Below are 26090 nucleotides of genomic sequence, written 5' to 3'. Positions count from 1 at the left end.
TGTTTACTGCAAAGATCTTGAATGAAAAACTTCTTGCTCCGTTTCAATGATGAGTTTGAATCCATCTCAGCCAGAATCGTGAGCTTCGCCCTCCATCTATCCACCCCCCGGACATACGTAACAGTACCGCCGAGAGACAAGCCGAAAAAGATATCCTTAATTGAAGGTGGGGCTAGCCGATTGGAGACTATGTCAATTTCTACGCCCTTCGAACGTGGATCATGTCGATGGTTTTGCGAAGACCATATGCCCGGAATCGTTCCGAGGCCCTTCCGCAGCCCGTTCCGAAGGACCCCGCCAATCAACCCTTCCTCGTGCGGCTCGCCACTACCAACACTTGCATCTCTTAACCTATGACAACCCTCCACCCGAACCCACCCTCCGAAGACCGGGGAAGCATTAGATCGATAATGACTAGATGGAGAGTGGGGTAGACAGTAGATACTATGGTATTTGATTGCAACGCCCCTCGCATAGACCAACTCAGCAAAGAAGCCCCGCTTGATTGGTTGCGTTGTTCTCGATACATCCACACATCCAAACCCAATTGACTTCGTCTCATGTCTGCGTCTCTACACGTATGCACATCTGGCGGCGTGGTATAAGAAGATCAAGATATCTTTCTCGATTCCACTTCGCTAGAGCTCACAACGCGCTTTCGGTGTGCTTGCTTTCAACTCACGAATCATTTAGAAGACATAGACTAGAACGTTCACAATGGACTCGTCCGAATTCCGCGCCGCCGCCCAAGAGGTCGTGGACGACAGTAAGTCTCTCATCTCGCCTCTCGCCCACATCGTCACGAACACCCACCTCGACTAACACCGTTCCCTAGTCACAAAGTACTATGACACAGTCGCTTCCCAGCCCAAGGTCCTGCCTTCCGTGACGCCGGGCTACCTCCGCCCGCTCCTCCCGGCTTCGGCCCCCGAGGACCCGGAGTCTTGGCAGGCCATCCACGCCGACCTCCAGTCGCACATCGTCCCCGGCATAACCCACTGGCAGTCCCCCTCGTTTCACGCCTTCTTCCCCTGCTCCTCCTCCTACCCGGCTATGCTCGCCGAGCTCTACTCCAACGCCTTCAATGGCGCCCACTTCAACTGGATCTGCTCCCCGGCCGTCACCGAACTAGAGACCATCGTCCTCGACTGGCTCGCCCGCCTCCTGGCCCTGCCGGAATGCTTCCTCTCCACCGCGCCCACCCGCGGCGGCGGCGTCCTCCACGGCACAGCCTCCGAGGCCATCCTCACCGTCATGGTCGCCGCGCGCGACAAGTTCCTCCGCAACGCCACCGCCCACCTCCCCGCCGACTCGGAGGAGAAGGAAGAGGAGACCTGGCGCCTGCGCTCCAAGCTCGTCGCTCTCGGCAGCGAGATGGCTCACTCCTCCACGAAAAAAGCCGCGCAGATCCTCGGCGTCCGCTTCGCCACCGTCCCCGCCCCGCCGAGACGGGCTACGCAATGTCCGGCGCCGCCCTCGCCTCCACCGTCGCGGCCCTCCGCGCCAAGGGGCTCGAGCCTTTCTACCTCACCGCGACCCTGGGGACCACGGACACCTGCGCCATCGACGACTTCCCCGGCATCCGCGACGCGCTGTCGTCCGACGAGCGGGACAGGATCTGGGTCCACGTGGACGCGGCGTACGCCGGCTCGGCGCTCATGCTCCCCGAGAACGCGCACCACACCGCCCCGTTCGCGGCGTTCCACTCCTTCAACGTGAACCCGCACAAGTGGATGCTCACAAACTTTGACTGCTCGGCCCTCTGGGTGCGCGACCGCGCGTGGCTCGTCGAGTCGTTGAGCATCAAGCCGGCGTACCTGCGCAACCAGTTCTCCGAGGCCGGCCTGGTGACGGACTACCGCGACTGGCAGATCCCGCTCGGCAGGCGGTTCCGCAGTTTGAAGCTCTGGTTCGTGCTGCGGGCGTACGGCGCCAGCGGCATCCGGGCGCACCTCCGGCGGGGCATCGACCTCGGGGTGAGGTTTGCGGAAATGGTCAGGTCAAGAGAGGATCTCTTTGAGATCATCACGGGGCCGAGGTTCGCACTGGTGGTGTTCACGTGTAAGGGGTCGAGCCGGGAGGACAGCAACAAGGTAACGGAGGCGGTGTTGGAGGCCATAAACGGCGAGGGCGTGATTTACCTCACACCGACGACGTTGCATGGGACGTATGGCATCCGTATGTGCACGGGCAGTAGCCAGGTCATCGAGGAGGAGCATGTCAAGAAGGCATTTGATATCTTGGTCTCGGCGACGGAGAAGGCGCTGGCGGAGCGGAAGTAGACTAGACACCCCGAGTTGACGAGTAAATGAATAGACACGGCCCGTAAACTACGACTTCACCATTCGGCCAAAACTTCTTACAACTCATTTCAAAATAGGCAGGTGCGGTTGATTGGTGAGATGTATTTCCCTACTTATGGAATCGGGTCGAAGCCCGGCAGCAGTAGGCAAGCGGCCAAACGACGAAGAAATGTATTCATCATTGAGCTAGAGATAGGTAACGGGATTAAGTGATTCCACCCTCCTGGAATAACTTTCTTGTTTTTTGTCGGTCACACCTCATTGACAGTGACGTGACAGGGTTGGGTCAGATTGATGGAGTGAATTGTCAGATGTAAGGTGAATTCCATTGCCATGCATGTCATACGTGGTGGCATGTTACAAATCAACATGGTATGGATACCATGCGCCGACAGTACTGTAGGAATATCTATTGAATTTCATGCGCTTGTAAACACCCCTGTTGATGCAAGAAATCAGATCCTCGCTAAACTACTGCTCCCCCGCCCGCTCTTGTGTAACGTCGAATTTCATAATGATACTGATAAAAGTTCATGCTTGTTTCCGATCTTTCTGCTATGCAAGCCACTAAATGCTAATCGTAATCGTCCTCATGATGTCGTTTAATGTGTTGTGTCGTGATATAATACTGTTGTACAGCCTCGGTCGCCGTGAACGGCTGGATGGACGTAAGATGCTGTGCCGTCCTCACCAATAATCCCTTGACCGAGACGCCGGGTTGCTCCGGCTGCGCTTATGCTCGTCATACCGCAGGCCATACCCATAATCCCTCTCAAACTGGTCAACGGCACGAACATACTCCCTTTCATCCCGAACACTACCCTCCCGTACACTCCCCTCCCTCATCCGCACCCTGGGCTCAGGAGGTTCGCTCTCTGGCGGGCCGTAATCCCTTACCGACTTATACTCCCTCTCATCCCAATCTCGATCATAGTAGTCCCGATCACTGTGGTCGTCCCGGAAGCTCTTGTCATCCCTGTCGCAGCCCCTATCCCGGTCTCGGTCCCAGGCAGCCTGGCTCCGACTACTCCTCGCCGGGCGGGACTGCGATTGCCTCTGTCTCCGTCTTTCTTCTCGCCGGTCTTCTTCCTCGTGCTTCTCTTCCGTGCGTCGGAGGGACTTATCGATTCCAAATACGACGGTGGCACCGATGAGACCGAGAGCGAGGGCCTGTCCCCAGTCGAAACCCCCGGCTTCTTTCTCAAACTCCTTGCGTTGTTTGCGGCTCTCTGGTTCCGCTTTCCAAGGTCGTGGATCAGGAGGGAGGATTTTGGCCGCCTTGACCATTGTGCCTTTCTCTTCGCTTCTTGGTATGGACCTTCTTTGCCTCTGGAAGGGCTGTTGGGTAGACTGGAATGTAGTTCGTTTTGTGTTTCCGTCTAACAGTGCTCAATATCGACGGCGTCGTCGATGTCACTTCTGAGTGTGTAGTGTAGTAGTGGTGGTCGTCGTAGACAAGTACAAAAAGTGCTGCGCCGCTGGGGAATATATAACCCCAAAGGATGTATGGTGGCGGGCCTTTCGCCTGGACCGGATTGAGACAAGATATGCAGGGGAGAGTCTTGACGGCGTTGCACGTTCCAACGGCAGTCAAAATTTGACAGTTATAGCTGTTAGACAACCATCGAGTTTATCTATCAAAGGTACTTTGGGACCTTGTCTTCCGTCCTCACTCCTCCCCGCCCTTTGGGTCCTGGCCCCTTCACCGCTGGGCCGCTAGCTACCCCCCGCATCAGTAGGCTGACATCTAACATCCATGGATGTTTAATGTCCGGTCCCTAGAGAGCTCGCCCATTGGATCAGGAGCAGAAGCTTGTCGTCACTGTGCGGCATGATGTCATGGGCCGACCTAGACCGACCCGCATTCATTGCCAAGCCGTTGACGTCAGACCTCGATTTGACCACAGCTCCAGCGAAATGAGACCCGTAGCGGCCAATGCCCCTGTGCCATTGGCAGAGCTTCATTGCTCGAGAGCCAATGCCTCAAAACATTATGAGACACTCGCTCCTCAGAACCCCCAATATGCGGTTGTTCTAGATATTTCAGCCATGTGACTGAAGCAAGGATCCCATTGGTTTACGACTGAACCCTTCGCCTACTGGTAGACTTCGTCGGGGGCTATGTGCGGGAAGCAGTGGAGCTTTTGACGTACCGCAAAAGAATGAGTAGGGTTTTGCGCAAGTGACGATGCAACGGTGGTATCATTCATGCTCTATATGTCGTGTGTCTAAGGTCTGCAAATCTACTAGATGCTGGCTCTTCTGGGCGCCATGGTCCTCCGCATCGCCTTCTTGGCCTCGGTCTCCTCCATGAAAGGCAATGCACCGCCATCTCTCAGCTTCTGTAGGAAGTCCTGCCCATATTTGTATCCCATCTGGTATAGCTCGTCAAACTTGCCAAATTCGAGCGTACCATAATCATCGATCGGCGGCCGCATATAAAAGCAGCCAGGCATTGTCTTTGCCCTTTCCAGGGCGTCGACGCTAGACACGTAGGCCAGTCTAGCCTGGATCTCCGCCAGCGTCGGAGGATTGGGCGTTCCCGAAAAAGGGTTCCACCTGTTCCAAAATGCCCACACACCCGACAGCGAATCACCATACGCCTGCGGGGTGTCATCATCAAGAGAACCGACATCCACAGCGAAGATGGTATCCACCCCCAGTCTCTTCATATGTGAGACAGTCAGGTTGTCGATGTAGCCACCATCCAAAAGCATGCTGCCTTCGTCGCATAGTGGTGGGAGTAGGCCAGCCAGAGACATGGACGCTCTGATGTATCGCCATGCGTAGCCGCTGGTGTGGTATTCAATTCGACTCTTGCTGATGTTTGTGGTGTTGCAGTAGTACTCGAGCCAGAAGTCCTCGATCTGGGTCTTGCCGAATGTCTTGAAGATGCCACGGTTGAACTCATGACCTGTAGTGTACGACGCAGTTGGGTACGTAAGATCCAGTGCGAAACGCCACATACTGGCCATGCGGCCCGAGAACTTCTTGGCAAGACCGAAGATTGGAACAATATCGGCATGGCGAGCGTACAAAGCACCTATGAAGGATCCGATCGAAGTTCCACCCACGACATCAATAGGGATACCGGCCTCTTCCATGGCCTGGATGATGCCGATCTGAGTGATGCCTCGGGCTCCGCCTCCACCAAGTACCAGTCCAACAGACTTGCCGCAGAGGCGTCTGGCCAGGCGATGAAAGTCACCCTTGAAAGGTGCGTCCGGGGAGTAGAAAGGGCTGTGCCGTGTCTTCCTTGAAGTGTACTTCTGAATCTCCGCCTGGATGATCTGGACTCTCTCTTTCAAGGTGGTACTAGTCCTCTTGGAGGTTGGATGCACAGGCATAATGTTCGGTCCGAGTGGCATTTGAACGTGATAATGCCCGCCATTAATCCACATACGGTTCCTCAGCCAAGCTCTGGTTAAGCCCGATTGAGAGTATCTCTCAGAATGAAGAAGAACGAGGAGCTTCCTTGCTGTTGACTTCATCCCCAACATGAAGCGCTCGTACTCGCCAATCTCAGGGGAGCCCTCAGCAAGTCCCACAAGGAGGATGCAATCAGCTTGGGTGATGCACGTCTGAGTCCACGGGGAGTTGACATTGGTATCTGATCGATGGTTAGCATCGTTTCTTGTACCAAATGAATTAAACATAGTTGGTAAGTTGGTGTCCAATCAGGAAAAAATTAGAGTTAATGTTTGGCCTTCAGCGGGCTTTGCCTCGGGAAACAGGTTTGTTCATCATAAAAGGGACGAGTCGTAAAAGAACATTGGTGAAACCGCTTACCTGCGACATAGACAACCAGACCGTACTTCTCTTCCAGATCAGCCAAGTATTGGGAAAGCTTGAGCTTGCCCATCTTGTTAAAGGCATGTTTGCCGAGGTGGTTGAGAATTGCGGACTGGTTGAGAGAGGTGGCACCGTTTGCAGGGCCGACCTGAGCCAGAGCGTTCATCAGGCGGTTGCCGAACTCCACCACAGGAACACCCGAAGTGACAGGCAAGATGGCGACTGTCCTCAGATTGAGGGAAGAAGAACCCTTGGTGATGGTGTTGGTGTTGCCCGCCTCCTTAGAAAGGAGCTGTGAAGGGTCGTCTACAAGATTCCTCATGCGCGACGCAATGATCTTGGAAATCTTGATTGTAATATTCGGATGCTCCTGAGCCAGGCTGTTGAAGAGTGTGCGCGGAAACTTGACCAACTCAGTTTGCCGGATGGCGTGAAGCGTGCCAGGTCTGACAGACTCGGTCAAGACCTCCAGCTCGCCAACGCTCTCGCCTTGACCAAATTCAGCTCGGACACTCACGCCGCCATCCTTCCTGTCCTGGACGAGACGCAGTCGACCGTTGAGGACGATGTGGATGGCCTCGCTCTCTTCACCTTCGTGGAAAAGTACTTGGCCGGCATCAACCTGCTCCCAATCCAGAGCAAAGTCAATGTGCATAATGAGACGCGGCAGGAGACTGGTCAACCTTTTGGCCATTGTGAGCAAGACAATAGGATAGCGATCAACAATCCGTTCCAGAGCCGATCGTGGGAGGAATCCAACGTAGACATCCGTCTTAGCCACCACGTCAATGAAAGATCGGTAGGATGACACAGTGCCGACATATCCTGCAAGACCGCCAGGTTTGATGAGTGATACACCGCGACGGTATGGCTTCTTCTTTTTCGTGTCCATGTTTTCTGGTGAGAATCCGGGAGAGCCATCCACGCCCACGTAGTCCGTGTGCAGCGATGTTCTGCTCGAAGACTGCAAGATGTCTGCCGAGGAATCCTCCTTGGAAGTGCAGATGTCGAGGAATCCATCAACCACGTAGTAAAGACCAGGGTTGCGCTCGCCTTGCTCGACCAAGACCGATCCCTTGGGGAAGAAGACGATCTCCACGTCATCCTTCATGTCATTTGCAAGAATATGAGCGTTGGGTGGTGTATTCAAGGTGAATCCGCCAGAAGTCATAGACTCCGTATCGCCATCGCCAGAGGCGTCGAAAGGCCCCATGAGGCCGAATGCGTTGTTGCCAAAACCCGGTCTTGGTCGTCTTTGGTCGTAGGAGAAGAGCCGAGGAGAGCCTTCAACAGACTCGGCTTCACGTGAGACACTGCCATTGCTGCTGAGACCGATCGCCTTGAACATGCATTCAAGAATTGACTGACGGAACAGATTGTCTTCATCCAGAGATTCTCTGCCGTCAACTGATACCCGAGAGTGTCTTTGGGTCGTGAAGGGATTGAAGGAGCGCTGGGCGAGAGGACTAGCTCCTTCGTGACGAAGAGCATCAGCGACTTGCTCAAGTTGGACACTGCTCGCGCCTGACGGTTGATGATCGCCGTATCGAGCGGATTGAATGTTGGCCAAAAGATCGCCAGGGCTTGTATGCGTAGAAGCTCTCTCCCTTGGTGGCGCGATTGTTGTCGCAACCTGAGAAAAGGACCTCTCCTTGGTAGCCATGGAGTGGATCATGGCATCCTTTCGGAGAGTTGTCGTTGACTTGCGACGACGATGAGCATTGGCGTTGTGAAGCGCAATACCCTTGCTCTCAGAATCACCGCCAACTCTCTCCCGTTCCCGATCGAATTTCTCCTTCAGGCGCTGTAGAGCATCACCTCGGAGCATGTTGGGCAACTGGCAGGTGGTGAAGGACAGCATGTTTTTCTCGGTCTGCAAAACTTCGCCAGTGAGCCCCAAGTAGTTGTAGGCCGTCGCCAAGGTGACTCTTTGGAAGCGAGAAAGAATGACCTGGACGATGTGTGAAGTTGCTTTGGGGTAGACCTTAGTCAGGCGGCGGAAGGCGCTGGCTGGAATGATGGCGATGGTCGTGTCAACCGTCGCTCTGGCAATAATGTCTGGATGAGCTGAGCCAGATGTCGCCCGACTCTGAAGCGAAGGACGCTTGGGTACACGAGCGCTTCCAGAGTTGTCAAGAGAAATGGGCGGAATCCTTGCGCTGCCAGGCAAGTTGGGCGTGGCAGCCCGTTTTGGAGGCTCTTCGATCCGTACACTGGTCCTCTCTTCCACACTCTCTGGAAACTCTGGAGTGGCAGGGAATGGGCTAGCGGGATCTGAAGGCATACGGCGGAAACCAGCATTGCGTGGGAACGGGGATGTTCTCAACCCAGCGCTGCCAGACGTGGGCTCAGGAGTATCGTCATCCGTTGACCGAAGCTTGACATCCTCTGTGAAGAGAGACATGATGGAGAACAGAGAAGACATGGGAGCTCCGTTGCGAACTTCGGTGAGAAGTTGGTATCTCTGCTGCCCATGAGGTGACATGTCCTCCTCCTCCCCGTGATAGGCCGAATCAGCTCCATAATTGTCGCAGGGGTCTGGGTCCATTGCTCTGGCATTTCGGCCAGATTTGACAAAGATTTCCACTAGACCGTCGACGACAATACAAAACCCCTTCTCCTCTTCCAGGTTGAAGGTCTCGCCAGCGATGAGCTTACGAGTCTGCATGCTCCTCGTCAGCTCGTGGAAGACCTGTCGTTCCAGGTAGCCAAAGATCTTGATGGCACTAAGGAACTCGTCCAAGTAGCTCGACAGACCAGACTTCTTGCCCTCATCATGTGTGTCGGGAAACAGGTCAACGTCAGGCTCCTTTCTCTGAGGCTCCGGTGGGAGTCGGGAGTACATGTTAAGGATGCGGTATCGCACCACCCAACTGACGGCGGATATGATGGCGACCACAATAACCATTCTTTACGCGTCACGTTAGCAAAAGATCAGATGCTTGTACGTGCGGCCGGTACTCACAAGGTAGTGGCGTTCATCGTTACAGTCCAGCTTGTTGAGAACAAGGTGAAGAGGAGGGTCGGAATCGTAATGGTAACAATCCGTATGGCCCAGTAAAGGATCGAGGAAATCAGAGACAGAATGGCGAGGATCAACCTGCCAAACAGACCCAACCAACTAGACGACCCCTGGGCCGCGACGACCTCCTGCGCGCGCGTGAATGCGGACGGCAGGGCATCGGGAGAAGCTTTCATCGTTGCCGACAAGCTCTCTGACACCGCGTGAGCGGCACTCGAAATGTCGGACGACGACATGACTGCGGTGTTGTGGGATAGGACGGGCGTTGCAGCATAGTGCAAAAGCAAGGGGAATAAAGACAGGTTACATATTTGGAACGCGACCCTGGGGCTAGCAGTGCGCAGGCTAGGGAGGGATGGTTTTAAGCCCGTCGTTGGTGGCTGAGACGCAAGACCGAGGTCGAGGGGTGGTTGGTGATTGGAAGGAAGAGGGAGAAAAATAGAAGAGGGAAGAAAAACAGCTTTTTGCGCTTGTGGGGGGAGCTTGAAGAAGCTTGGAAGTCCAACGAACTTGGGCACGGGCGGTCAAGGATAGTGCCGCCCCACGCCGCTAAACAGACCCAGGGCGGAACGTGCGGCATGTGACGCCAGGGCGCTCAGTGACTGCGCTGTTGGTAATGCTGCATGGAGGGGCACGATTGGGCCTGGGAAACTTCAACTTTTGAAGATCTAGTCACACTCTGCAACAAGCAATTCCCGACGCCACCGACTGCTTTATTCCATCATTCAAGTACAGCTACAAAAATCCTGAGCCAGGCTATCTGAAAAAGACTGCCATGCCTTTTGCGCAACTTGTCCTGGGCAGTCCGGGCTCCGGAAAGAGCACCTACTGCGATGGCAGTAAGAGCCACCCTTGCCAACACAAGCTCCATGGTTTTGAAAGCTAACATGATGCGCTTAGTGCACCAGTTCATGGGCGCGATTGGTCGCGCATGCTCTGTGGTGAATCTCGATCCCGCGAACGACCACACAAACTACCCAAAAGCACTCGACATCCGAGAACTGGTGAAGCTGGAGGATATTATGGCGAGCGACAAGCTGGGGCCGAACGGCGGTATTCTCTACGCTCTAGAAGAGTTGGAGCACAACATGGAATGGCTCGAAGAAGGCTTGAAAGAGTTCAGCGAAGACTACATCCTGTTTGACTGCCCGGGGCAGGTCGAGCTATACACACATCACAACTCTTTGCGCAACATCTTCTTCAGGCTGCAGAAGATCGGCTTCAGAGTCAGTCTCCCAGACGCTATACTCTCGGTTTGACCTCGCTGACCTCGTAAAAGCTCGTCGTAGTACATCTCTCCGACTCGTTCTGTCTAACACAACCCTCGTTGTACATTTCAAACCTGCTTCTGGCCCTCCGCGCCATGCTTCAGATGGACATGCCACACATTAACGTCCTGACCAAGATCGACAAAGTCGCCTCCTACGACAGCTTGCCCTTCAACCTCGAATACTACACCGATGTAGACGATCTATCGTATCTGATCCCCTATTTGGAGGAGGAATCGCCGGCGATGCGCAACGAGAAGTTCAGCCGACTGAACGAGGCCGTCTCGAACATGATTGAGAGCTACAGCCTGGTCCGTTTCGAAGTCCTTGCGGTGGAAGACAAGAAGAGCATGATGCATCTCCTCCGGGTGATTGACCGAGCGGGCGGATACGTCTTTGGAAGCGCCGAGGGTGCGAACGATTCCGTCTGGCAGGTCGCCATGCGCAACGAGTCGGCCATGATGGAGATTCAGGATATCCAGGAGCGCTGGGTCGACCGCAAGGCAGAGTATGACGAGCTGGAGCGGAAGGAGTGGGAGGAGCAGGCCAAAATACGGGAGGCGGAGGATCCAAATGCGGGTCAGACACCTCAGCAGGCTGCGGCGGATTATGATCCAGACTTCGGCGACATGTCGATACCCGCAGATAGTGGTGTAAAAGTAGTGCGCAAGAACAAATGATACCCTTCAGCCGTCTTCTTCAACCATGTCCTCATCGGAGACGTCTGAAGCGTCGAACATGATAGTGTCTTCGACTTGGGCTTTGGGCGCGGTGAACATCGGCAGAGTGCCACTGGCAGCGGCCGCAGCAGAGTCCTTGGCTGCAAGCACGAGCTGTCTAGCTTGTCGAACTGCCTCCTCTTCGGCCTTGCGAATAGTACCGCTCACTCTGACGACCTTGAAAGTACACGGCTTGCCATCCCCTGTCTTAAGAGGCACGCAGTTCATGAAAGTCAGGGCGGCCCAGACGAGACGGTAGTGTGCTCTCTTCACTTTCAAAATGAAAGTTGACGTTGCGTTGGAAAGGTACTTGACTGCACCACAGTTAAGACATTGTTCATAAGATGATTGGAAATTCCTGCTTACCCTGGAGATTCCCTTCTATGGCGCCAGAACCATAGTCGCCAAACAGGGTAGCAACCTCAGCTCTAATCGCCTTTAACAGAGACTGGGGAGTGAGACTGCCCGTTGTCGGTTGGTGCATGACCACAAAGTCCGGGACATTGGGCGCTTGTGGCTTCGAAGGGTCTGGTGGATATAAAATGTTGACGAGAACGTATCTCTCCTTGATGCGGACCATACTGGCGCGTGGGTATCGGTGCTATTCCTTGACAGAGTTGGCTGCTGAAGTTGACTCTTGAAAAAGTTCACGTCTCGTGGTACGTACCTTGACGCGCGGGACCCTGGCACGCCTGGATTGAAGATGCCCAAGTCCTTCAGAGTGGGGCGCTCGTGGGATGTCGCTTACTAAGGCCGGGGAGCTTCACCACCCATCGGCAGCTCCCTCTGCACCTACGAGCTCCCGACGTCACCAAGCGTAGTCCACTAAAGTGATATCGGACGTGTTTTTGGTGGTGTGCTCAGAAGTTACTGAGGGTTTTATAAGAAATACATATCTCAGAAACTTCATTCTTGCCAAAGTTCTCGCCATCTCATAGCCACGATTAACGCCATGACTGACGCCCCTCTCAAAGTGGCTATCCTGATCGTCTCGACGACAGCGTCCAAGGACCCTTCGACAGACAAGTCTGAACTCGTCCTTAGAGATGTCATCGAGAACGAAGGTGGCGGAAAATGGAAAGTCACAGAGACCAAGATCGTGCAAGACCATGTGCCTCAAATCCAGCGCCAGATTATGCTCTGGGCAGACCTTGGCCCAATCGAAGGAGTCAATCTTATCCTAACCACTGGCGGGACTGGCTTCGCAGTATCAGATAACACACCTGAGGTACGCTTACGGAGTGAGGTTGGAATTTTTCGGTATTAATCTTGCCATTTAGGCTGTAGCGACCCTCCTCCATAGGACCGCCCCAGGCCTGGTCCACGCAATGCTGGCCTCGTCTCTGGCTGTGACTCCATGTAAGTGAAGGTAGCACCCTATTTAAGGCCGTACTGACAGCAGCAGTTGCCATGATGTCCAGGCCGGTGGCAGGCACTCGCAACACTACTGTCATCGTCACGCTACCTGGCTCTCCTAAAGGTGCCAAGGAGAACTTACAAGCCATCCTTAAAACATTGCCTCACGCATGCGTACAGGCCGCCGGTGCAGACTCTAGAATCCTCCACGAAGGCGGGGTAAAGAAGCTTGAGTCGGATGCCGGCATCGGCTCAGAGGCCGCCTCCAAGACATCGAATCCCCGAAAAGATCACTCCCACGACCACTCACACGACCATAGCCAAGGCCACAGTCACAGTCATGGGCATTCTCACGGCCACGGCCACGGACATGGTCATGGTCATGGAGGCCTCGTCAGACACACGAAACCAGGCGATAACCCTTTGTCCAACGACCCGAGTCTTGGCCCCACCCGCAGACACAGAGAGTCACCGTACCCCATGTTAGAGGTGGATGATGCCCTGCGACTCATCAAGGATTTTACTCCCGAGGCTGAAGTCGTGACTTCCAAACTCGGCGTTAACCTGGTGAACTCGGTACTAGCGGAAGATGTTACAGCGAGAGAAAGCGTTCCGGCGTTTAGGGCGAGCATTGTTGATGGGTATGCCGTGGTCGTGCCAGAGGATGGCAACATGAAGGGTGTCTTCCCCGTTGCCGCAGTATCCCACGCCGCTCCCGGCAATGTGAAGGGCCTTAAGGAAGGCGAAATCGCTAGGATAACGACAGGGGCCCCTCTGCCGCCGGGAGCCACTTCCGTCATCATGGTTGAAGATACCGTCTTGAAATCCATGACCAAAGACGAAAAGGAGGAGAAGGAGGTCGAGATCCTCGCCGACGGCGTGAAGCCCGGCGAGAACATCCGCGAAGTCGGGAGCGATATCCAGGAGAACGACGTGATTCTCAGAAAGGGAGAACAGATCTCCGGCGTCGGCGGTGAGATTGGACTCCTCGCGGCCGTTGGCGTCGCCGAGGTCAAGACCTATAAGCGCCCGGTCGTCGGCATCCTCTCGACGGGCGACGAGATCATTGAGCCGGATCGCCCCGGCGGCCTCCGCCTTGGTGAGGTTCGCGATACAAACCGCATCACGCTCATGTCCGCTGCGCGCCAGTGGGGCTTCGAGGTCATCGACCTTGGCATCGCACGCGACAAGGCTAACTCGCTCGAGGAGAACCTGCGCGAGGGCCTGCGCCGCAGCGACCTACTCATCACCACGGGTGGCGTTTCGATGGGTGAGCTTGACCTCCTGAAGCCGACGATAGAGCGGTCCCTTGGCGGCACGATCCACTTCGGTCGTGTGGCCATGAAGCCTGGCAAGCCCACCACATTCGCCACGGTGCCGGTCAAGACGACCCTCGGCGAGCGAGTCACCAAGACCGTCTTCTCTCTACCCGGAAACCCGGCGTCGGCTCTTGTGACCTTCCACCTCTTCGTCCTACCGGCACTGCACAAGCTCTCTGGCATCGAGCCTACAGGGTTGCCCAAGGTGCCCGTCACCCTAGCCCATGATTTCTCTCTTGACAAGGTGCGACCGGAATACCATCGCGTGATTGTCACAGTAGGGAAGGATGGGTCACTCTCGGCTAGCAGCACTGGTGGCCAGAGGAGCTCAAAGGTTGGCAGCTTGAAGTCTGCGAACGCATTGCTTGCTTTGCCAACGGGCTCGGAGCCGTTGAAGAAGGGAAGCAAGGTTGAGGCCCTTCTGATGGGAGACATCCGTATGGAACTTTGAATATGTAGACGTAGATAGACCTAATCTGAGCAAACATGACAATGACGTGCTGTTCTGTTCATGAGTACGGAGCCTATCAACCCTGACTTGCCTAGTGAAAAATGTCACTTATCAAGGGGCTACGGAAGATACAGGCGCCAGATTGCAAATTTCAATGTCTGAGTCCATTACGTGATTGTCGCGCAGAAATCATCTCGATGAGGAGCTATAATACTTCGATAGTGTACAATACAAAATATCCTCGCCCTGCCTGTATGCCATTAACGCCCGCCCAAGTAGCCTTGGTGTAATGCAGTGCTCCCCTGTACATCGTGCCCGAGGTTGACATTTGCTATGCTGTCCGCGGTAATCTCCTCCTTTTGAACCCCTCGATATCATTTGAATACCGTGTTATGTTTATACCTTGCCGAAGGCGTTGGCCTTGCCGGAGACAAGGAGACCAACGATCAGACCGAAAAGACCGAGGACGGAGCTAAAAATCTCGACGACGAGGATCTTGACAAAACTGCGTACCAAATGGTCAGTAAACTTGAGTTCTCTCAACATCGACCTAGACGGTGCTTACAGCGTGGGGTCGGCGGCATCGGCCAACGCGGCGCCACTGCCGTTGATGCCGACAGCGACACCGCAGATCAGGTTGCACATTCCGACGGTGATACCAGCCCAGAAAAGGGCGAATCCAGTGTAGTAACTGTTGCCGTCGTGCAGAGTTGCACCCTGGACATTCTCAAGCTGGGCGGAAAAGACGATGGCCATGATGACGCCGTAAATGGCGACGACTTCGCAGAAGATAATGGAGATCAAGTTCTTGGTTCGTACCCGCGGCGCCTTAACGCCCGCGCCGAGAATGGAGGAGCCGGTGATGAAGATGCCCCTAGATGTTGACGCCCTGTTAGAAATGACCGGCAGTGCTGGATAATGACAGGTGCTTATCCGTACCATGCCGCGCCTACAACAGAAAGACCGATGCAGAGGGCGATGCCTGTGTCCGCCCACGCGTAGGGCGAGATAGATTCGAGAAATTCTCCGACGTTAAAAGCCTCGCCCGATCCTGTGAAGAGCATGTCTGTTCGAGGTGTTAGCTCGCGCTGTCGCGGGTCGTCGATGCATCGTAGGGCGGGTCCGTACAAGCTCCCACAACAAGGAGGGTGCTCCCAATGCCTCCCAGGCCATATGTGAGACTCATCGTGCTCGATTCGGCGTGTGTCGTTCCCTGTGTCGTGAATGGTGGTTGACGGCGGAGGAGGGTCTGGGGGATCGTTGTAGCTACGTCGAGCTCTCTTGTCGGCCAGGCGAGGTGAGGTAAGGTATCTGAGGTAAGGCAAGCAGAAAGCGACCCAGATTTGGCAAGGTCACATGACGTGTACATCTACAGTTTCCTTAGGTAATCCACAGCAAAGCAGGGAGGCGTTGCCAAAGTCAGAGGATGACAGGCAACCACGGAAGGAGCAGTAACGGACCCACTTCTAGAACAGATGAGTAAGCTGTTTCCAAGGATATCCTCAAACAAGGCCAGTATAAATACAACCTTGCCTCTTTCACACTCGCAACCATCCAAATCGACGCCCGCCCGCAGGAGATCCAGAACAAATCTCCAAGATGGCAGCCGCACCTCAATCGTTCTACGAGCTTTACCGCCGTAGCAGGTACTGCGCCATCCATGACAATTACTACACATTTACTGCTACACATCACTAACTCGTTTGTTTGATTACAGCATCGGCCTTGCGCTAACGGACATGCTCGATGATCTTATTAGCGAGGAGCGAATCCATCCCCAGCTGGCGATGAAGATCCTGGCCAACTTCGACCAGGCTATAACAGAGGCCCTGCAGAAGAGCGTTAAGGCTCGTCTCACCTTCAAGGTACGTGCCGCTGGCTTTGTTGCTCTTACCCTGCGCCCTCTTTTGCCGTTGGCCTTTGGGTCTTGCCTCTGGTTTCCCTCCGACTTTGCAGCAAATTGCGCTCCAAAGTCGCAATTATTTTCTTTTGCTGCATTTGCGCAACCAACATCATTGTGTGATCTATTTATCCAGTAAAAGATTACTAACACTGTTTTCCTCACAGGGCAGCTTGAGCACCTACCGTTTCTGCGACGAAGTCTGGACGTTTCTTATCAAGAACGTGCAATTCAAGCTTGATAACGGCGGCCAAATTGTCACGGCCGACAGGGTCAAGATTGTCAGCTGCAACGCCAAGAAGCCCGGCGAAGGCCCTTGAAGGGTGGGCGCACACAAGACCGAGAGGGCCAACATCGGCCTCAGCCATCTTTCGTATACGGATGAATATGCATTTTCGGACACGGGCGACGACATCGAGGAGCGCCCCCAGTGGCTGCATATATTTGGCGTTCAGGTTCATGGTCTTATGATGGCAACTGGCTAGGGACAACAGGAGTTTGTACAAGAATGTGTTTTTGATACCACCAGAGGTTTTATACAGCATTACTCAGATGGCTACGTCGTCGAGTCAATAAACTGAGTGCCTGCATGAGAAGTGTGCGATTGCTTGGTTGCAACCCTGCAGCGACTCTAGATTTGTGAAGATTGTGACAATTCCCCTATATTTTGTACGCTTTCGACTCCATTGTCCTCTTTCTTTCCACTCGTGTTGTTAGTTGTCACTAAATAATGCGATATGTCGTCGCTAGGACCATACGTCATGCCATGGGCGGCGTCCCCACCGCTCAATTGGATGGTATTCCGCCTGGCTTTAGGAATGCCGCTAAATGGCAACATTTGGCAATTCGAGGGTTCCCTGAGGCTTTCTAGAAACTTTGCTGGTTCCCTGTCAGACGGCAGCAGGCCATTCGACTTCTGCGCCCGACCTGTGCTCCCAGCCAGCCACATCTGAGAGGGGGAAAGGCCGATGCCGGGTACCTGCAGAGCCGGGGCCCCATTTTCCAGAACCGGACGCAGGCGTTCGTGTGGTTCCTGGCGTGGGTTGGTTTCTTCACTGGCAACTTGACATTTTCCCCTATCATTAGCCTCAATGGCCTTATATGCTCAACGACGTGCTTCCTAATTCGATACCTTTGTTCACTTAGCCGTTCTCATCCTGGCGTTGAGACTGAACACCTTGTCGATATAAGACACTGTTTGGAGAGCGAGACAGCACCAAGGCTCCCAAAACAACGTGCCCCTGGACTTGCTCCTGCTGGGATTCCCCTAACGCACTCTTCTCAAGACATTGTCAAACAATCCCGCCCACCATTGAGACACGTACCACAGTCGCCGCCAGACACTCCCAAGCGCCCGCCATCCCATCCATCCCGTTGCCGTTGTAGACGAGTCTCTTGGGACTTCTTCAGGTGCACACACTGCCACACGTGGTGCGTCTGCAGGTGCTGCTACACTGAACCATAGCGCAGCGCACCTTAGCCCTGCCTTACCTCATCCCATCGCCAAGCCCACCACCACCACCACCAACCCCGTCATCTGTCAGCCATCCATCCCATCCCCAGCAGTCGGCAGCAAGCAGGGGTCGCTCACCCAGCAGCAATCTCCCTCCTTCCTCTCTCTCCTCCTCTCCACATAATGCTCCGCCAACGACAACCTGCCGCCGCCGCATCCGCCCCCGATTGCCCTCAAAAGGAACAGATACCCACCATGGCGGCCGCGACGACAACGACCCTGGACAACGAGCACCGTCCGCTGCTCCCACGCCACGAGGACGACGCACACAGCAGCAGTAGCCGGCAATCCGCCGAGGCAGACGACAACGAAGAATCGACGAAAAGCATGGCCTGGGCACGACGGAACCAGTGGATTGTGCTCGCTGTTGCGAGCGGCGCCTGCGCTGCTTTCAATGGCGTGTTTGCGAAGCTGTGAGTTGCCATTTTCTGTTGCGGCTCCATCGGACGCTGGGCGTCAATGCCAAGTCTTCACGAACCAACCTCACTCACAAGTTGTTTCTGAACCGCCTTCTGCTTGGTTGTTGGAGCCTGTTCGCGTCAAGATATCGGCGATGCCAATTGTTTTGGCTTCACTTCATCTATTCAAACCATTTCATTCATCATTGAAACTCTCACTCACAGCTTTGCAGGACCACGACTGATCTCACAACAAATATCTCACAAGCAATCTCCAACTTCCTTCACCTGCAAAACATTGAAGGTGCCTTCGAGGTCGTCTTGCGAGCCGTAAGCGCATCCGGTCAATCCTTATCGTCGCCGCACTAACCCGTTCCCCAGGTCTTCTTCGGACTCAACCTCGTCTTCAACGGCATTGTAAGTCAGCCCCCTTCCCTCACTTACACAATATCGCTCGACTAACGCGCCCTCTCAGATGTGGACTCTCTTCACCAAAGCCCTCGCCAAGGGCCAATCGACAACGCAGGTCTCCATCATGAACACGTCGTCCAACTTCGTCATCACCGCCATCCTTGGCTTCGCCATCTTCTCTGAGACCCTGCCGCCGCTGTGGTGGGTCGGCGCCGCCATGCTTGTCGCCGGGAATGTCATTATTGGCCGTAAGGACGAGGAGGCCGACAAGCCCGGAGGCGACTATGTGCCGGTACCCCAGCAGCCCGGCCTCGCCACTGTGCCCCTGGACGGTCCTGATGAGGACAAGGACTCTGAGGACGAGGATATTGTTGATTTAGGAGACTTGAACTCGCCGGAGCACCGGGATTGAGACCAATCGGGAAGGAATCGTACGAGGCAAAGATTGTAGATGTCTGCATCTGTGACTTACATAGCCGATAGATGATAGATGTGATAGAAAACCAAAGTATATACACTGCAAATGTTTGCATTAATCTGACTATGAGGCCTTCACGATGCGCAACGCTCCACACTTTGTAGCTCTCTGTAGGGCCTGTTTTAGATGGCTGAACCAGGCCAGCAGGAGCTTCTCATCGCATTACCCAGTGTATGGAAGAAATCAACACGCAATTCAAGAACTGTGCAGAACGATATTTGAAGAGTCAAGAAAAATGACGAATATCAAAAGGTGGGAAAACCGGGCGTCTCCTAATGTGATCGCACCTGTCATAGCACACGCAAGTACTGTCATGCTCACAAGACCGTCTCCTCACGCAGAGCCACGCTCGGCGTAGGGCAAACCGACACTTGATTCCTCTTGAAAGGCCCTGTCCGTGTGCGAGCAGAGGCCATGGCATCGGCTGCGTTATTTTGAGCGTCAAAGTGAACCGGATGGCATATCCACTTTGTCCACTAAATGTGGTCAGCCATCTCACCATCGCCGTCATCATCATTGTGCTTTTCGAGGTTGGCCATGCCAACAGATTTTCGGCTGTCGTCACGTTTACTGCATTTCAGGAGTTGAGAGCCTGTATCGCGGACCAAGTTGTCAGGGCCTCTGGTGATGTTAACGGATAGTCCCTAGTCAACCTGGATCACCAACCAGCTCACAGATTGGCCTGTCACCACACAACGGAATGGTATGTTACTTCATAGTATGCCTATGAGATCTATTCACATCTAATGAGCTCGAAAACAAACCCTAGCCATATTCATGCCCACATAACGCCGACCAAGCATCATGCTTCCTATATCACGTTCGAACTCCCATGTCCCAAACCACGCGTCAGGTCATACAAGAAAGAGCACATCACCGGTTCACAAGCTCTACGCCTCCGTCATCAACATCATCCTCATCACCGTCCAATATCTGCGCGCCAGTCGGGCGACCGCCACCTCCACCGCTTCCGGCCGTGCCCCTTCGCTCGTCAAACGACGACAGCCGCACCCTCCCGCCAGACGCTATCGACACTTTGTCAGACACCCAACCCGCGGCACGACGCATCGCGCTCCACAACTTCTCCTGGCTCTCGGCGAGGGCAGAGTCGTCGCGCGGGCCCTCGGCGTGCTCGGCCGTGAATTGGTACTTCAGGCAGTCCTTGACAGTCACGAGACCCGACAGGCGACCGTGGTACTCGACGAGCACGACCCTTGGGCCGATCTTCCGGAAGAGCTCCATGACCGTCTCAAGAGGTAGCCGCGGGTGCGCGGTCACGGGAGTGGTATCGATGTACCGGCTAAAATCGACAGAGGTGGACGACATCGAGTCGAAGCTCGTCGTCACGGTGGGTGTGAGCGGTGTGGTCAAGTTGAGGGCAGCCGGCGGTGGCGAAAAGGTGCACCTTGCGTCCGGATTGATGGGCCTCTCGCGCCTCACGCGGTCGATGGCGTAGCGAAGCTCCGTGCGGCCGATGTAGCCGACGAGAATCTTGGAGGTGGCGTCCTCAACGATGGGAAAGCCTTGGTACTTATCCTCCTTGAGAAGCTTCTCGAGCTCGGAGAACACCATGCCGCTCGTCGGCAACGATGTGATCTCCGTCCGCATAACCTCGGAAACGGGGACGCCAAAGTTGTGTTCCTCCTTATTGTCTAAAAATGGGAACCCACTGAACCAGATCATTCTGTCAGCGATACCGCCCTTGCCAAAGAGCTCGCTGACGATCTTGGTCACCCCGACAACGATCATGGTGGGGAGGATGTACGTCAGGGCGCCTGTGAGCTCAAACATGATAACAACCACAGACACAGTGATGTGCATGATGCCACTCAGCGCTGCGGCGGCGCCTAGGAACGCGTATGTGCCGGGTGTGATGCAAGGCTCGTCCGGCTTGCAAGCCGCGAAGAACGCACTCGTGGGGTTGGCTTCGTGGATTGCTTGGACAATGATGCCCACCGAACGGCCGAACGATGCGCCAATGGCCATGGACGGAACGAAAATGCCGGCCGGCACTTTGCAACCGTAAGAGATGATGACGAGCAGGACTCTCAAGATCGTAGCCAGAGCTAGTGACAGAATGTTGGAAAGTCTCTTGTCTGACTCGCATAGGCCGTGGTAGTCCTCAGCTCCCTCGCACTCAAGGAACAATATCTCCATGCTCTCCGTCATGTCGATCCTCAAGAAGGCGTTGGGGTAGCAAATGATGGCGGTTCCAGCGGCGAGGATGGTCGCTTCCGCGATGGCATACTTTGTCAGGTACTTCTTCCTGAACGCCTGCACCCGTAGGTTCCACTTCATGACAAAGGCGCCATAGAGACCGCCGAAGATACCCAAGATGATGTAGAACACCACCTCGAAAAAGTGCCACGACCGGTCGTAGCGAACCTGGAACATGACAAGTTGACCGGTCCTAAAGGGGTTCATGGCCGCAAGCACAGCTGTTGCCACGAGAGCGCAGAAGTAGCTGCGCCACAACGTCTTGAGAGGAAAGTAATTCGACATCTCTTCCAGAGAGAACAGTACTCCGCCGATGGGACTGCCAAATGCAACAGCAACACCAGCGGCGGCACAGGCGCTCAGAATCTCCCTCGTCTTGGAGGCATTGCGCCTATACTTTTCAAACATCCGCGATATAACGTTTCCGGTGCACACGGCGTAGTGCACACTGGGGCCCTCTTTTCCGACGGACAGGCCAGAGGCGATGGCCAGGGGCAGGCAGACGGACTTGATCAGAAGCGTCCAGAAACCCAAGAACCCCTTCATGACGAACCCAGCAATGATACACTTGATCTCGGAGATGCCCGACCCTGCAGCGTACGGCGCAAACGACTTGACGAGTGTGGCCGAGGTGAAGGCGAAGATGGTGCCAAAGAGGATGTAGATGACGTAGTTCGCCGGCGCGAATCCCGTCCAGCGATGCCACTCGTCGCAGCCGTTGTCCTCGCCCCAGCAGCAAAAGTTCTCATTGAGGTAGAACGCCGTCGTACAGTATCCCGTCTTGATATCGGACAGCCATTCCGTAATGATGTTTAGGAACGCAGCGTTGAGCCCGATAGCGACTCCGATCAACGTCACGACGAGCCAGCCCTGCGCAGCGTCGTAGGACTCGCGGAGCCGGTACCTCCATCCCGCCTGGCCGTTATCGAGCATACCCGCCCGCCGCCTCCGGCGCATCTTCCTCCTCGCCTGCTCCTGGGCGGCATCCTGTACCCAGTCTATGGTGGTGAAGTCCTCGTAGCGCTTAATCTCGGCGATCTCCTCCTCGATCTGCTGCTGCTGCTGGTGGGCGGGCGCGGCGCCGTCGGCCTCATCGTCATGTTCGCTCTGCTCGGCAGTCGAGACGGCGAAGGAAAGCCTCGAGCTGATGGACGGGCGCCGGAGCCGGTGCGGGCTGTGGGAGAAGGACGTGCTTCGGGAAGTCATTGTCGCATCGGCGGCGCTGTGATCATGTTCGCGGCGGTCGAGATCGAGGGAAGTGGGGCTCCCAATGGGTACCGTAGCACTGGTCACCTGTCGTCGCTGGTATTTCAGTCGGAACCAAGTCGGCAGGACCTCGACTTTTGTGTTGTGTGCTTCAACCTTTGCTCGCTGATCAATGGAGGCGTTGTGGTGTTGGTCGCAGGCTGCGGGCGAGGCTGGCCCGGGGAGCAAGGATTCTGATGAGGACAAAGATGGTTTGCAGCTAATGGGTACGCCGCGAACGTCGTCAGGGTGTCCGGGGGCTCCCCTGCAATTGGTGGTGCTTAAGCTTGCACTTTACGGCTTGCGGCTTGTGCAGAGAGAGGCGCGTTTTTAGTGGTCGCGTCTCACTGGCCTTTTTGGCGCGACTCCTATCAAAAGTGACACCCTCCTCAACGACTACCCACAGGAAGATATCTTACATCACGACCACGACCAGCAGCATAGCGACCGCATTTTTAACTGCAAACCATACTTGATACCATCACGAACCAACCAATTACATAGAGAACCTCACAACGAAGATAGTGGCGGCGCTGAACCTCTATTGGCCCACCCTCCTCGTCGGGCACACATACTGAGAGTCCTGAGTAGGTAGGCAGCTTTCGTTTTATCTCAATCTCGTGCTTCTCTCTATAGCTCGACTTTCCTCCCAGTGGATGCTGGAACAAGGATATGCAATTTTCCGCCCTGATCGCGAGAAACTGTACCAATTTCCTACCCTTGAGACTCACTTATATGTTTGGACTCAGGTTGGCAAGGGGATCGAACTTGAGGCTCTTCCAAAGTGCTTTATACCTGAGAAGGCCGCCATGGATGAGAATTTCTCTTTGCTGCATTCGGATTGGATTTACTCTCAACAGTCTCATCCACTTACACAACCTCATCTGAAAGACGTTATAACATCAACGACGTCTTACTAACTCTCCTCTAGATTCCTTTACCGATTTCACCAGACCTCTGGACATCCATACCCGTTCCCATAATCATTCACAATGCCTCCCAACAGCAATGCGATACCTCCCCGTAAGGAGGCAACAGGCCAACCGGCTCTGCCATGTAAGCCTTCACCTCGTTGTCCTCATCGGGTTTCTCCCCTCAACCCCTCGAGCCTTATCTAACTCTTTTGACAGTGGCTCGCGTGAAGAAGATCATTGGCACAGACCCAGACATTGGCATCTGCTCAAACAACGCAGCCTTTGTCATCACCCTGGCGACTGTTCGTCTTTCCCCCCTTCTCAAGGATTATCCCGTCGTTGGGTCTTAATGTTGACCCTCTCCCCAGGAAATGTTCATCCAACACCTTGCCGCCGAGGGCCACAACATGGCCAAGGCCGAGCGCAAACCCCGCCGCAACGTCCAGTACAAGGACCTGGGTAAGATTTCCTGGCACTGCCACTTTCGAGTCAAACCTTGCGCCCTTTGAGCCTCATTATCTCCTCGCTCATCCCCTCCCTTCGTCCCCTTCCACCTCTCTGCCAAGCCTCGCCCGCCGTCAAGGCGCAAAGACCAGACTAACAAACCCCGCCAGCAACCGCCGTGAACCACCACGACAACCTCGAGTTCCTCGAAGACGTCATCCCCAAGACCGTCCCCTACAAGCAGATCAAGGACCAGGCCGCCGCCGCCCGCGCTCAGCCCAGGAAAGCCGACCAGGAGCCCAAGAAGCGGCAGTCAACTCTCAAGACCAGCACTGCCAACGGCGTCAACGGCTCCGCTGCCGCCGATCCCCTGGCGGCAGCACTCCACTCAGACGACCCAAGCGCTCAGCTCGAAGCCGAGTCCCGCGCCGCTGCCGCTGCCGCTGCCGCTGCCGCCCGTGGCGATGAAGACGTCGACATGACGGGCTGAGACCCTTCCAGGCCTTCGTTGGTCTTCCTCTAGGACTATGGTTGAACCGCCTTCGTGAGACAGGAATCGACGAGGTTATCGCCATGCCAGGAAAAGGGGGCTTGCATACAAAACGCATGCTCGTCTCAACATATACAACAAAAACAGCACGGGGTTGGAAAAAAAGGAGAGCATCATTGACGAAGTGTACGATGAACAGTCCCTTTCCCTCTCCAACAGGGGAACGAATTGGGCTTTTATGCTTTTCTCGGGTCCCCCAAGATTCCCATTAATAAAAACGTCTTTTTAAACAAAGGAGTCCCTTTTTTTTCTTCGTCGTAATGGAACAGAAAACGCCAGTCCATGATATGAACACATGCTTCCCCCCCCTTCCCCTCCCACCGCCGCCAATCGTCATTTGTGACATCCTCCAGCGTCCTGTGCCTGTCGTTCAGTCCTCCATGGTGGCGTCCCCGTCCAGATGCACGCCCGCCGGGATCGTGCCTTCCGTCAGCATTTTCTCCAACCGGATAATCTCCTGCAAGCTGTCGGCCTTCCTGATCATCTCCTTCAACCGCTCCTTCTCCTTGTCCGTAAGCTTTATCCGCGAGAGCTTGGAGGTAGCGCCGCCGCCGGCCGCGCCGTTCGAGGCGGCGAGGTCGAGCTGCTTTGATTTGATGCCCATGATCTGGGGAGGAAGTTGACGTGTTAGTATGCTCAACTTTCACATGGGTGTAACGCTGTTGGGGATCAGAGATGGGAAGCCATACCTTGGACGCCTCGGCTGTGGGCTCCTCCGCCGTGCCAAACAGCTCCCTCGCCTTCTCCCGCTCCGCCTCCTTCACCTTTTGGTAATCCAGGAACCGCACCGAGGGGCATCGCCAAACGACCCAGTACCGGTAGTTCTGTGCACAGCACCTCTTGTCAGCACAACGAGCTCCGGTAGGGGAAAATCCAAAGAGGAGGGAGTTATGTCGGGGCCAGAAAACGCACCTCCTTCTTGGTTACGGGGTTATCCACCAACACCAGGTGCGTCAATCGCTTGAAGCCCGCCAGCACGTCGAGGTCCGCAAGCTCGGCCACCTGGTTCGACGCCAGCACGAGTTGCGTCAGGTTCGGGATCGCATTCGGCAGCGCGGGCTGTATGCTCGACACGCGGTTGTGCGCCAGCAGCAGCGTCTGCACGCGCGGCGACAGCGGGAAGTTGCCCAGCACCTGGATGTCGTTGTCGGTGAAGTCGATGGAATCATGAGGCTGTTTTGTCCGAGCTCGTCAGCGACTTCGTTCTACATCTTCTGCTCCCCTCTCCCTTCCCAGAGCTTCGCACACGACGTCGCAAACGAAAGACGAAAGGCATGGGAGGAATTGTGGACTCACGCCTGCAACACCCAGGTTCTCAATCGCCGGGATTCGATGTCCTATTGATTCCGGCCGGCGCAAACGGCCCTCGCTATCAATTCTGCTCTCTCTAAAAGTGTAGTATCTGTCCTTTTCACAAAAACGCACCTCGGAGATCAAGCTCCCGCTCCTTGAGCGGGTTCAGGTAGGATAGCGAGCCCTTGATGAGCTCCGCCGTGAGCCTCATCTTGGTAGTCGGCTGCTGGTGCTGTAGGTGGTGGTGCTGGGGGTTACCTCGGGGGATTTGGGGGCTTGTTCGCAAGTAGGATTGTCGCACTCGTTGCTTTTCGATCCGCAGTACGTCGTCAAGAAGTTCGTCGGTTCAATGGCGCTGTCGCAATTCTTCGTCGCGTCTTGAAGTCGCGTGCGTTTGTAGTGGGCAATTCAACAAGGCTGAAAAGCTGGCGGTCGACAAGGCGCCAGCATCACAAAATTTCCTGTCCGATAAGAGCTATCATCCCGCTGTTCAGCAC

The 26090-nt window shown here is 55.0% G+C and overlaps 12 protein-coding genes across 12 annotated transcripts; 6 read left to right on the top strand and 6 right to left on the bottom strand.

Annotated features, from left to right (window-relative positions):
* Nucleotides 1-717: 717 nt before the first annotated feature.
* Nucleotides 718-2282, top strand: ColSpa_07476 (aromatic-L-amino-acid decarboxylase; the record flags this gene model as incomplete). Its single annotated transcript, XM_049273688.1, is given in 3 exon segments — nucleotides 718-766; nucleotides 836-1431; nucleotides 1449-2282. The coding sequence occupies 3 exon segments, from the start codon at nucleotides 718-720 to the stop codon at nucleotides 2280-2282; spliced, it is 1479 nt and encodes a 492-aa protein (XP_049129645.1).
* Nucleotides 2283-2990: 708 nt separating this feature from the next.
* ColSpa_07475 (uncharacterized protein) lies at nucleotides 2991-3590 on the bottom strand (the record flags this gene model as incomplete). The annotated part of the gene is made up of 1 exon (XM_049273687.1): nucleotides 2991-3590. One exon carries the CDS (start codon nucleotides 3588-3590, stop codon nucleotides 2991-2993), a length of 600 nt encoding a protein of 199 aa, XP_049129644.1.
* A 959-nt stretch (nucleotides 3591-4549) lies between these two features.
* On the bottom strand, nucleotides 4550-9353 carry ColSpa_07474 (lysophospholipase NTE1; the record flags this gene model as incomplete). The annotated part of the gene is made up of 3 exons (XM_049273686.1): nucleotides 4550-5913; nucleotides 6093-9004; nucleotides 9061-9353. The coding sequence occupies 3 exons, from the start codon at nucleotides 9351-9353 to the stop codon at nucleotides 4550-4552; spliced, it is 4569 nt and encodes a 1522-aa protein (XP_049129643.1).
* A 539-nt stretch (nucleotides 9354-9892) lies between these two features.
* On the top strand, nucleotides 9893-11065 carry ColSpa_07473 (GPN-loop GTPase 2; the record flags this gene model as incomplete). The annotated part of the gene is made up of 3 exons (XM_049273685.1): nucleotides 9893-9956; nucleotides 10018-10343; nucleotides 10397-11065. 3 exons carry the CDS (start codon nucleotides 9893-9895, stop codon nucleotides 11063-11065), a joined length of 1059 nt encoding a protein of 352 aa, XP_049129642.1.
* A 6-nt stretch (nucleotides 11066-11071) lies between these two features.
* ColSpa_07472 (ribonuclease T2-like 1-A) lies at nucleotides 11072-11684 on the bottom strand (the record flags this gene model as incomplete). The annotated part of the gene is made up of 2 exons (XM_049273684.1): nucleotides 11072-11418; nucleotides 11471-11684. The coding sequence occupies 2 exons, from the start codon at nucleotides 11682-11684 to the stop codon at nucleotides 11072-11074; spliced, it is 561 nt and encodes a 186-aa protein (XP_049129641.1).
* Nucleotides 11685-12056: 372 nt separating this feature from the next.
* On the top strand, nucleotides 12057-14230 carry ColSpa_07471 (gephyrin; the record flags this gene model as incomplete). The annotated part of the gene is given in 4 exon segments (XM_049273683.1): nucleotides 12057-12332; nucleotides 12408-12463; nucleotides 12478-12693; nucleotides 12919-14230. The coding sequence occupies 4 exon segments, from the start codon at nucleotides 12057-12059 to the stop codon at nucleotides 14228-14230; spliced, it is 1860 nt and encodes a 619-aa protein (XP_049129640.1).
* A 396-nt stretch (nucleotides 14231-14626) lies between these two features.
* On the bottom strand, nucleotides 14627-15294 carry ColSpa_07470 (putative vacuolar amino acid transporter YPQ3; the record flags this gene model as incomplete). Its single annotated transcript, XM_049273682.1, has 3 exons — nucleotides 14627-14735; nucleotides 14796-15119; nucleotides 15170-15294. The coding sequence occupies 3 exons, from the start codon at nucleotides 15292-15294 to the stop codon at nucleotides 14627-14629; spliced, it is 558 nt and encodes a 185-aa protein (XP_049129639.1).
* Nucleotides 15295-15829: 535 nt separating this feature from the next.
* ColSpa_07469 (transcription initiation factor IIB) lies at nucleotides 15830-16450 on the top strand (the record flags this gene model as incomplete). The annotated part of the gene is made up of 3 exons (XM_049273681.1): nucleotides 15830-15876; nucleotides 15948-16095; nucleotides 16298-16450. 3 exons carry the CDS (start codon nucleotides 15830-15832, stop codon nucleotides 16448-16450), a joined length of 348 nt encoding a protein of 115 aa, XP_049129638.1.
* Nucleotides 16451-17838: 1388 nt separating this feature from the next.
* Nucleotides 17839-18864, top strand: ColSpa_07468 (transmembrane protein 53; the record flags this gene model as incomplete). Its single annotated transcript, XM_049273680.1, has 4 exons — nucleotides 17839-18056; nucleotides 18275-18371; nucleotides 18423-18458; nucleotides 18517-18864. The coding sequence occupies 4 exons, from the start codon at nucleotides 17839-17841 to the stop codon at nucleotides 18862-18864; spliced, it is 699 nt and encodes a 232-aa protein (XP_049129637.1).
* A 939-nt stretch (nucleotides 18865-19803) lies between these two features.
* Nucleotides 19804-22353, bottom strand: ColSpa_07467 (putative choline-phosphate cytidylyltransferase; the record flags this gene model as incomplete). The annotated part of the gene is made up of 1 exon (XM_049273679.1): nucleotides 19804-22353. One exon carries the CDS (start codon nucleotides 22351-22353, stop codon nucleotides 19804-19806), a length of 2550 nt encoding a protein of 849 aa, XP_049129636.1.
* A 1031-nt stretch (nucleotides 22354-23384) lies between these two features.
* ColSpa_07466 (putative transcription factor kapC) lies at nucleotides 23385-24240 on the top strand (the record flags this gene model as incomplete). Its single annotated transcript, XM_049273678.1, has 4 exons — nucleotides 23385-23448; nucleotides 23523-23608; nucleotides 23675-23765; nucleotides 23921-24240. The coding sequence occupies 4 exons, from the start codon at nucleotides 23385-23387 to the stop codon at nucleotides 24238-24240; spliced, it is 561 nt and encodes a 186-aa protein (XP_049129635.1).
* Nucleotides 24241-24670: 430 nt separating this feature from the next.
* Nucleotides 24671-25804, bottom strand: ColSpa_07465 (U2 small nuclear ribonucleoprotein B''; the record flags this gene model as incomplete). Its single annotated transcript, XM_049273677.1, has 5 exons — nucleotides 24671-24907; nucleotides 24990-25124; nucleotides 25213-25473; nucleotides 25597-25637; nucleotides 25726-25804. 5 exons carry the CDS (start codon nucleotides 25802-25804, stop codon nucleotides 24671-24673), a joined length of 753 nt encoding a protein of 250 aa, XP_049129634.1.
* Between the last annotated feature and the right edge of the window lie 286 nt (nucleotides 25805-26090).

Source organism: Colletotrichum spaethianum (genome assembly GCF_022836535.1).
Source record: "Colletotrichum spaethianum MAFF 239500 DNA, contig19, whole genome shotgun sequence".
Taxonomy (NCBI): Eukaryota; Fungi; Ascomycota; class Sordariomycetes; order Glomerellales; family Glomerellaceae; genus Colletotrichum; species Colletotrichum spaethianum.
This window is presented reverse-complemented; position numbering and strand designations above follow the sequence as displayed.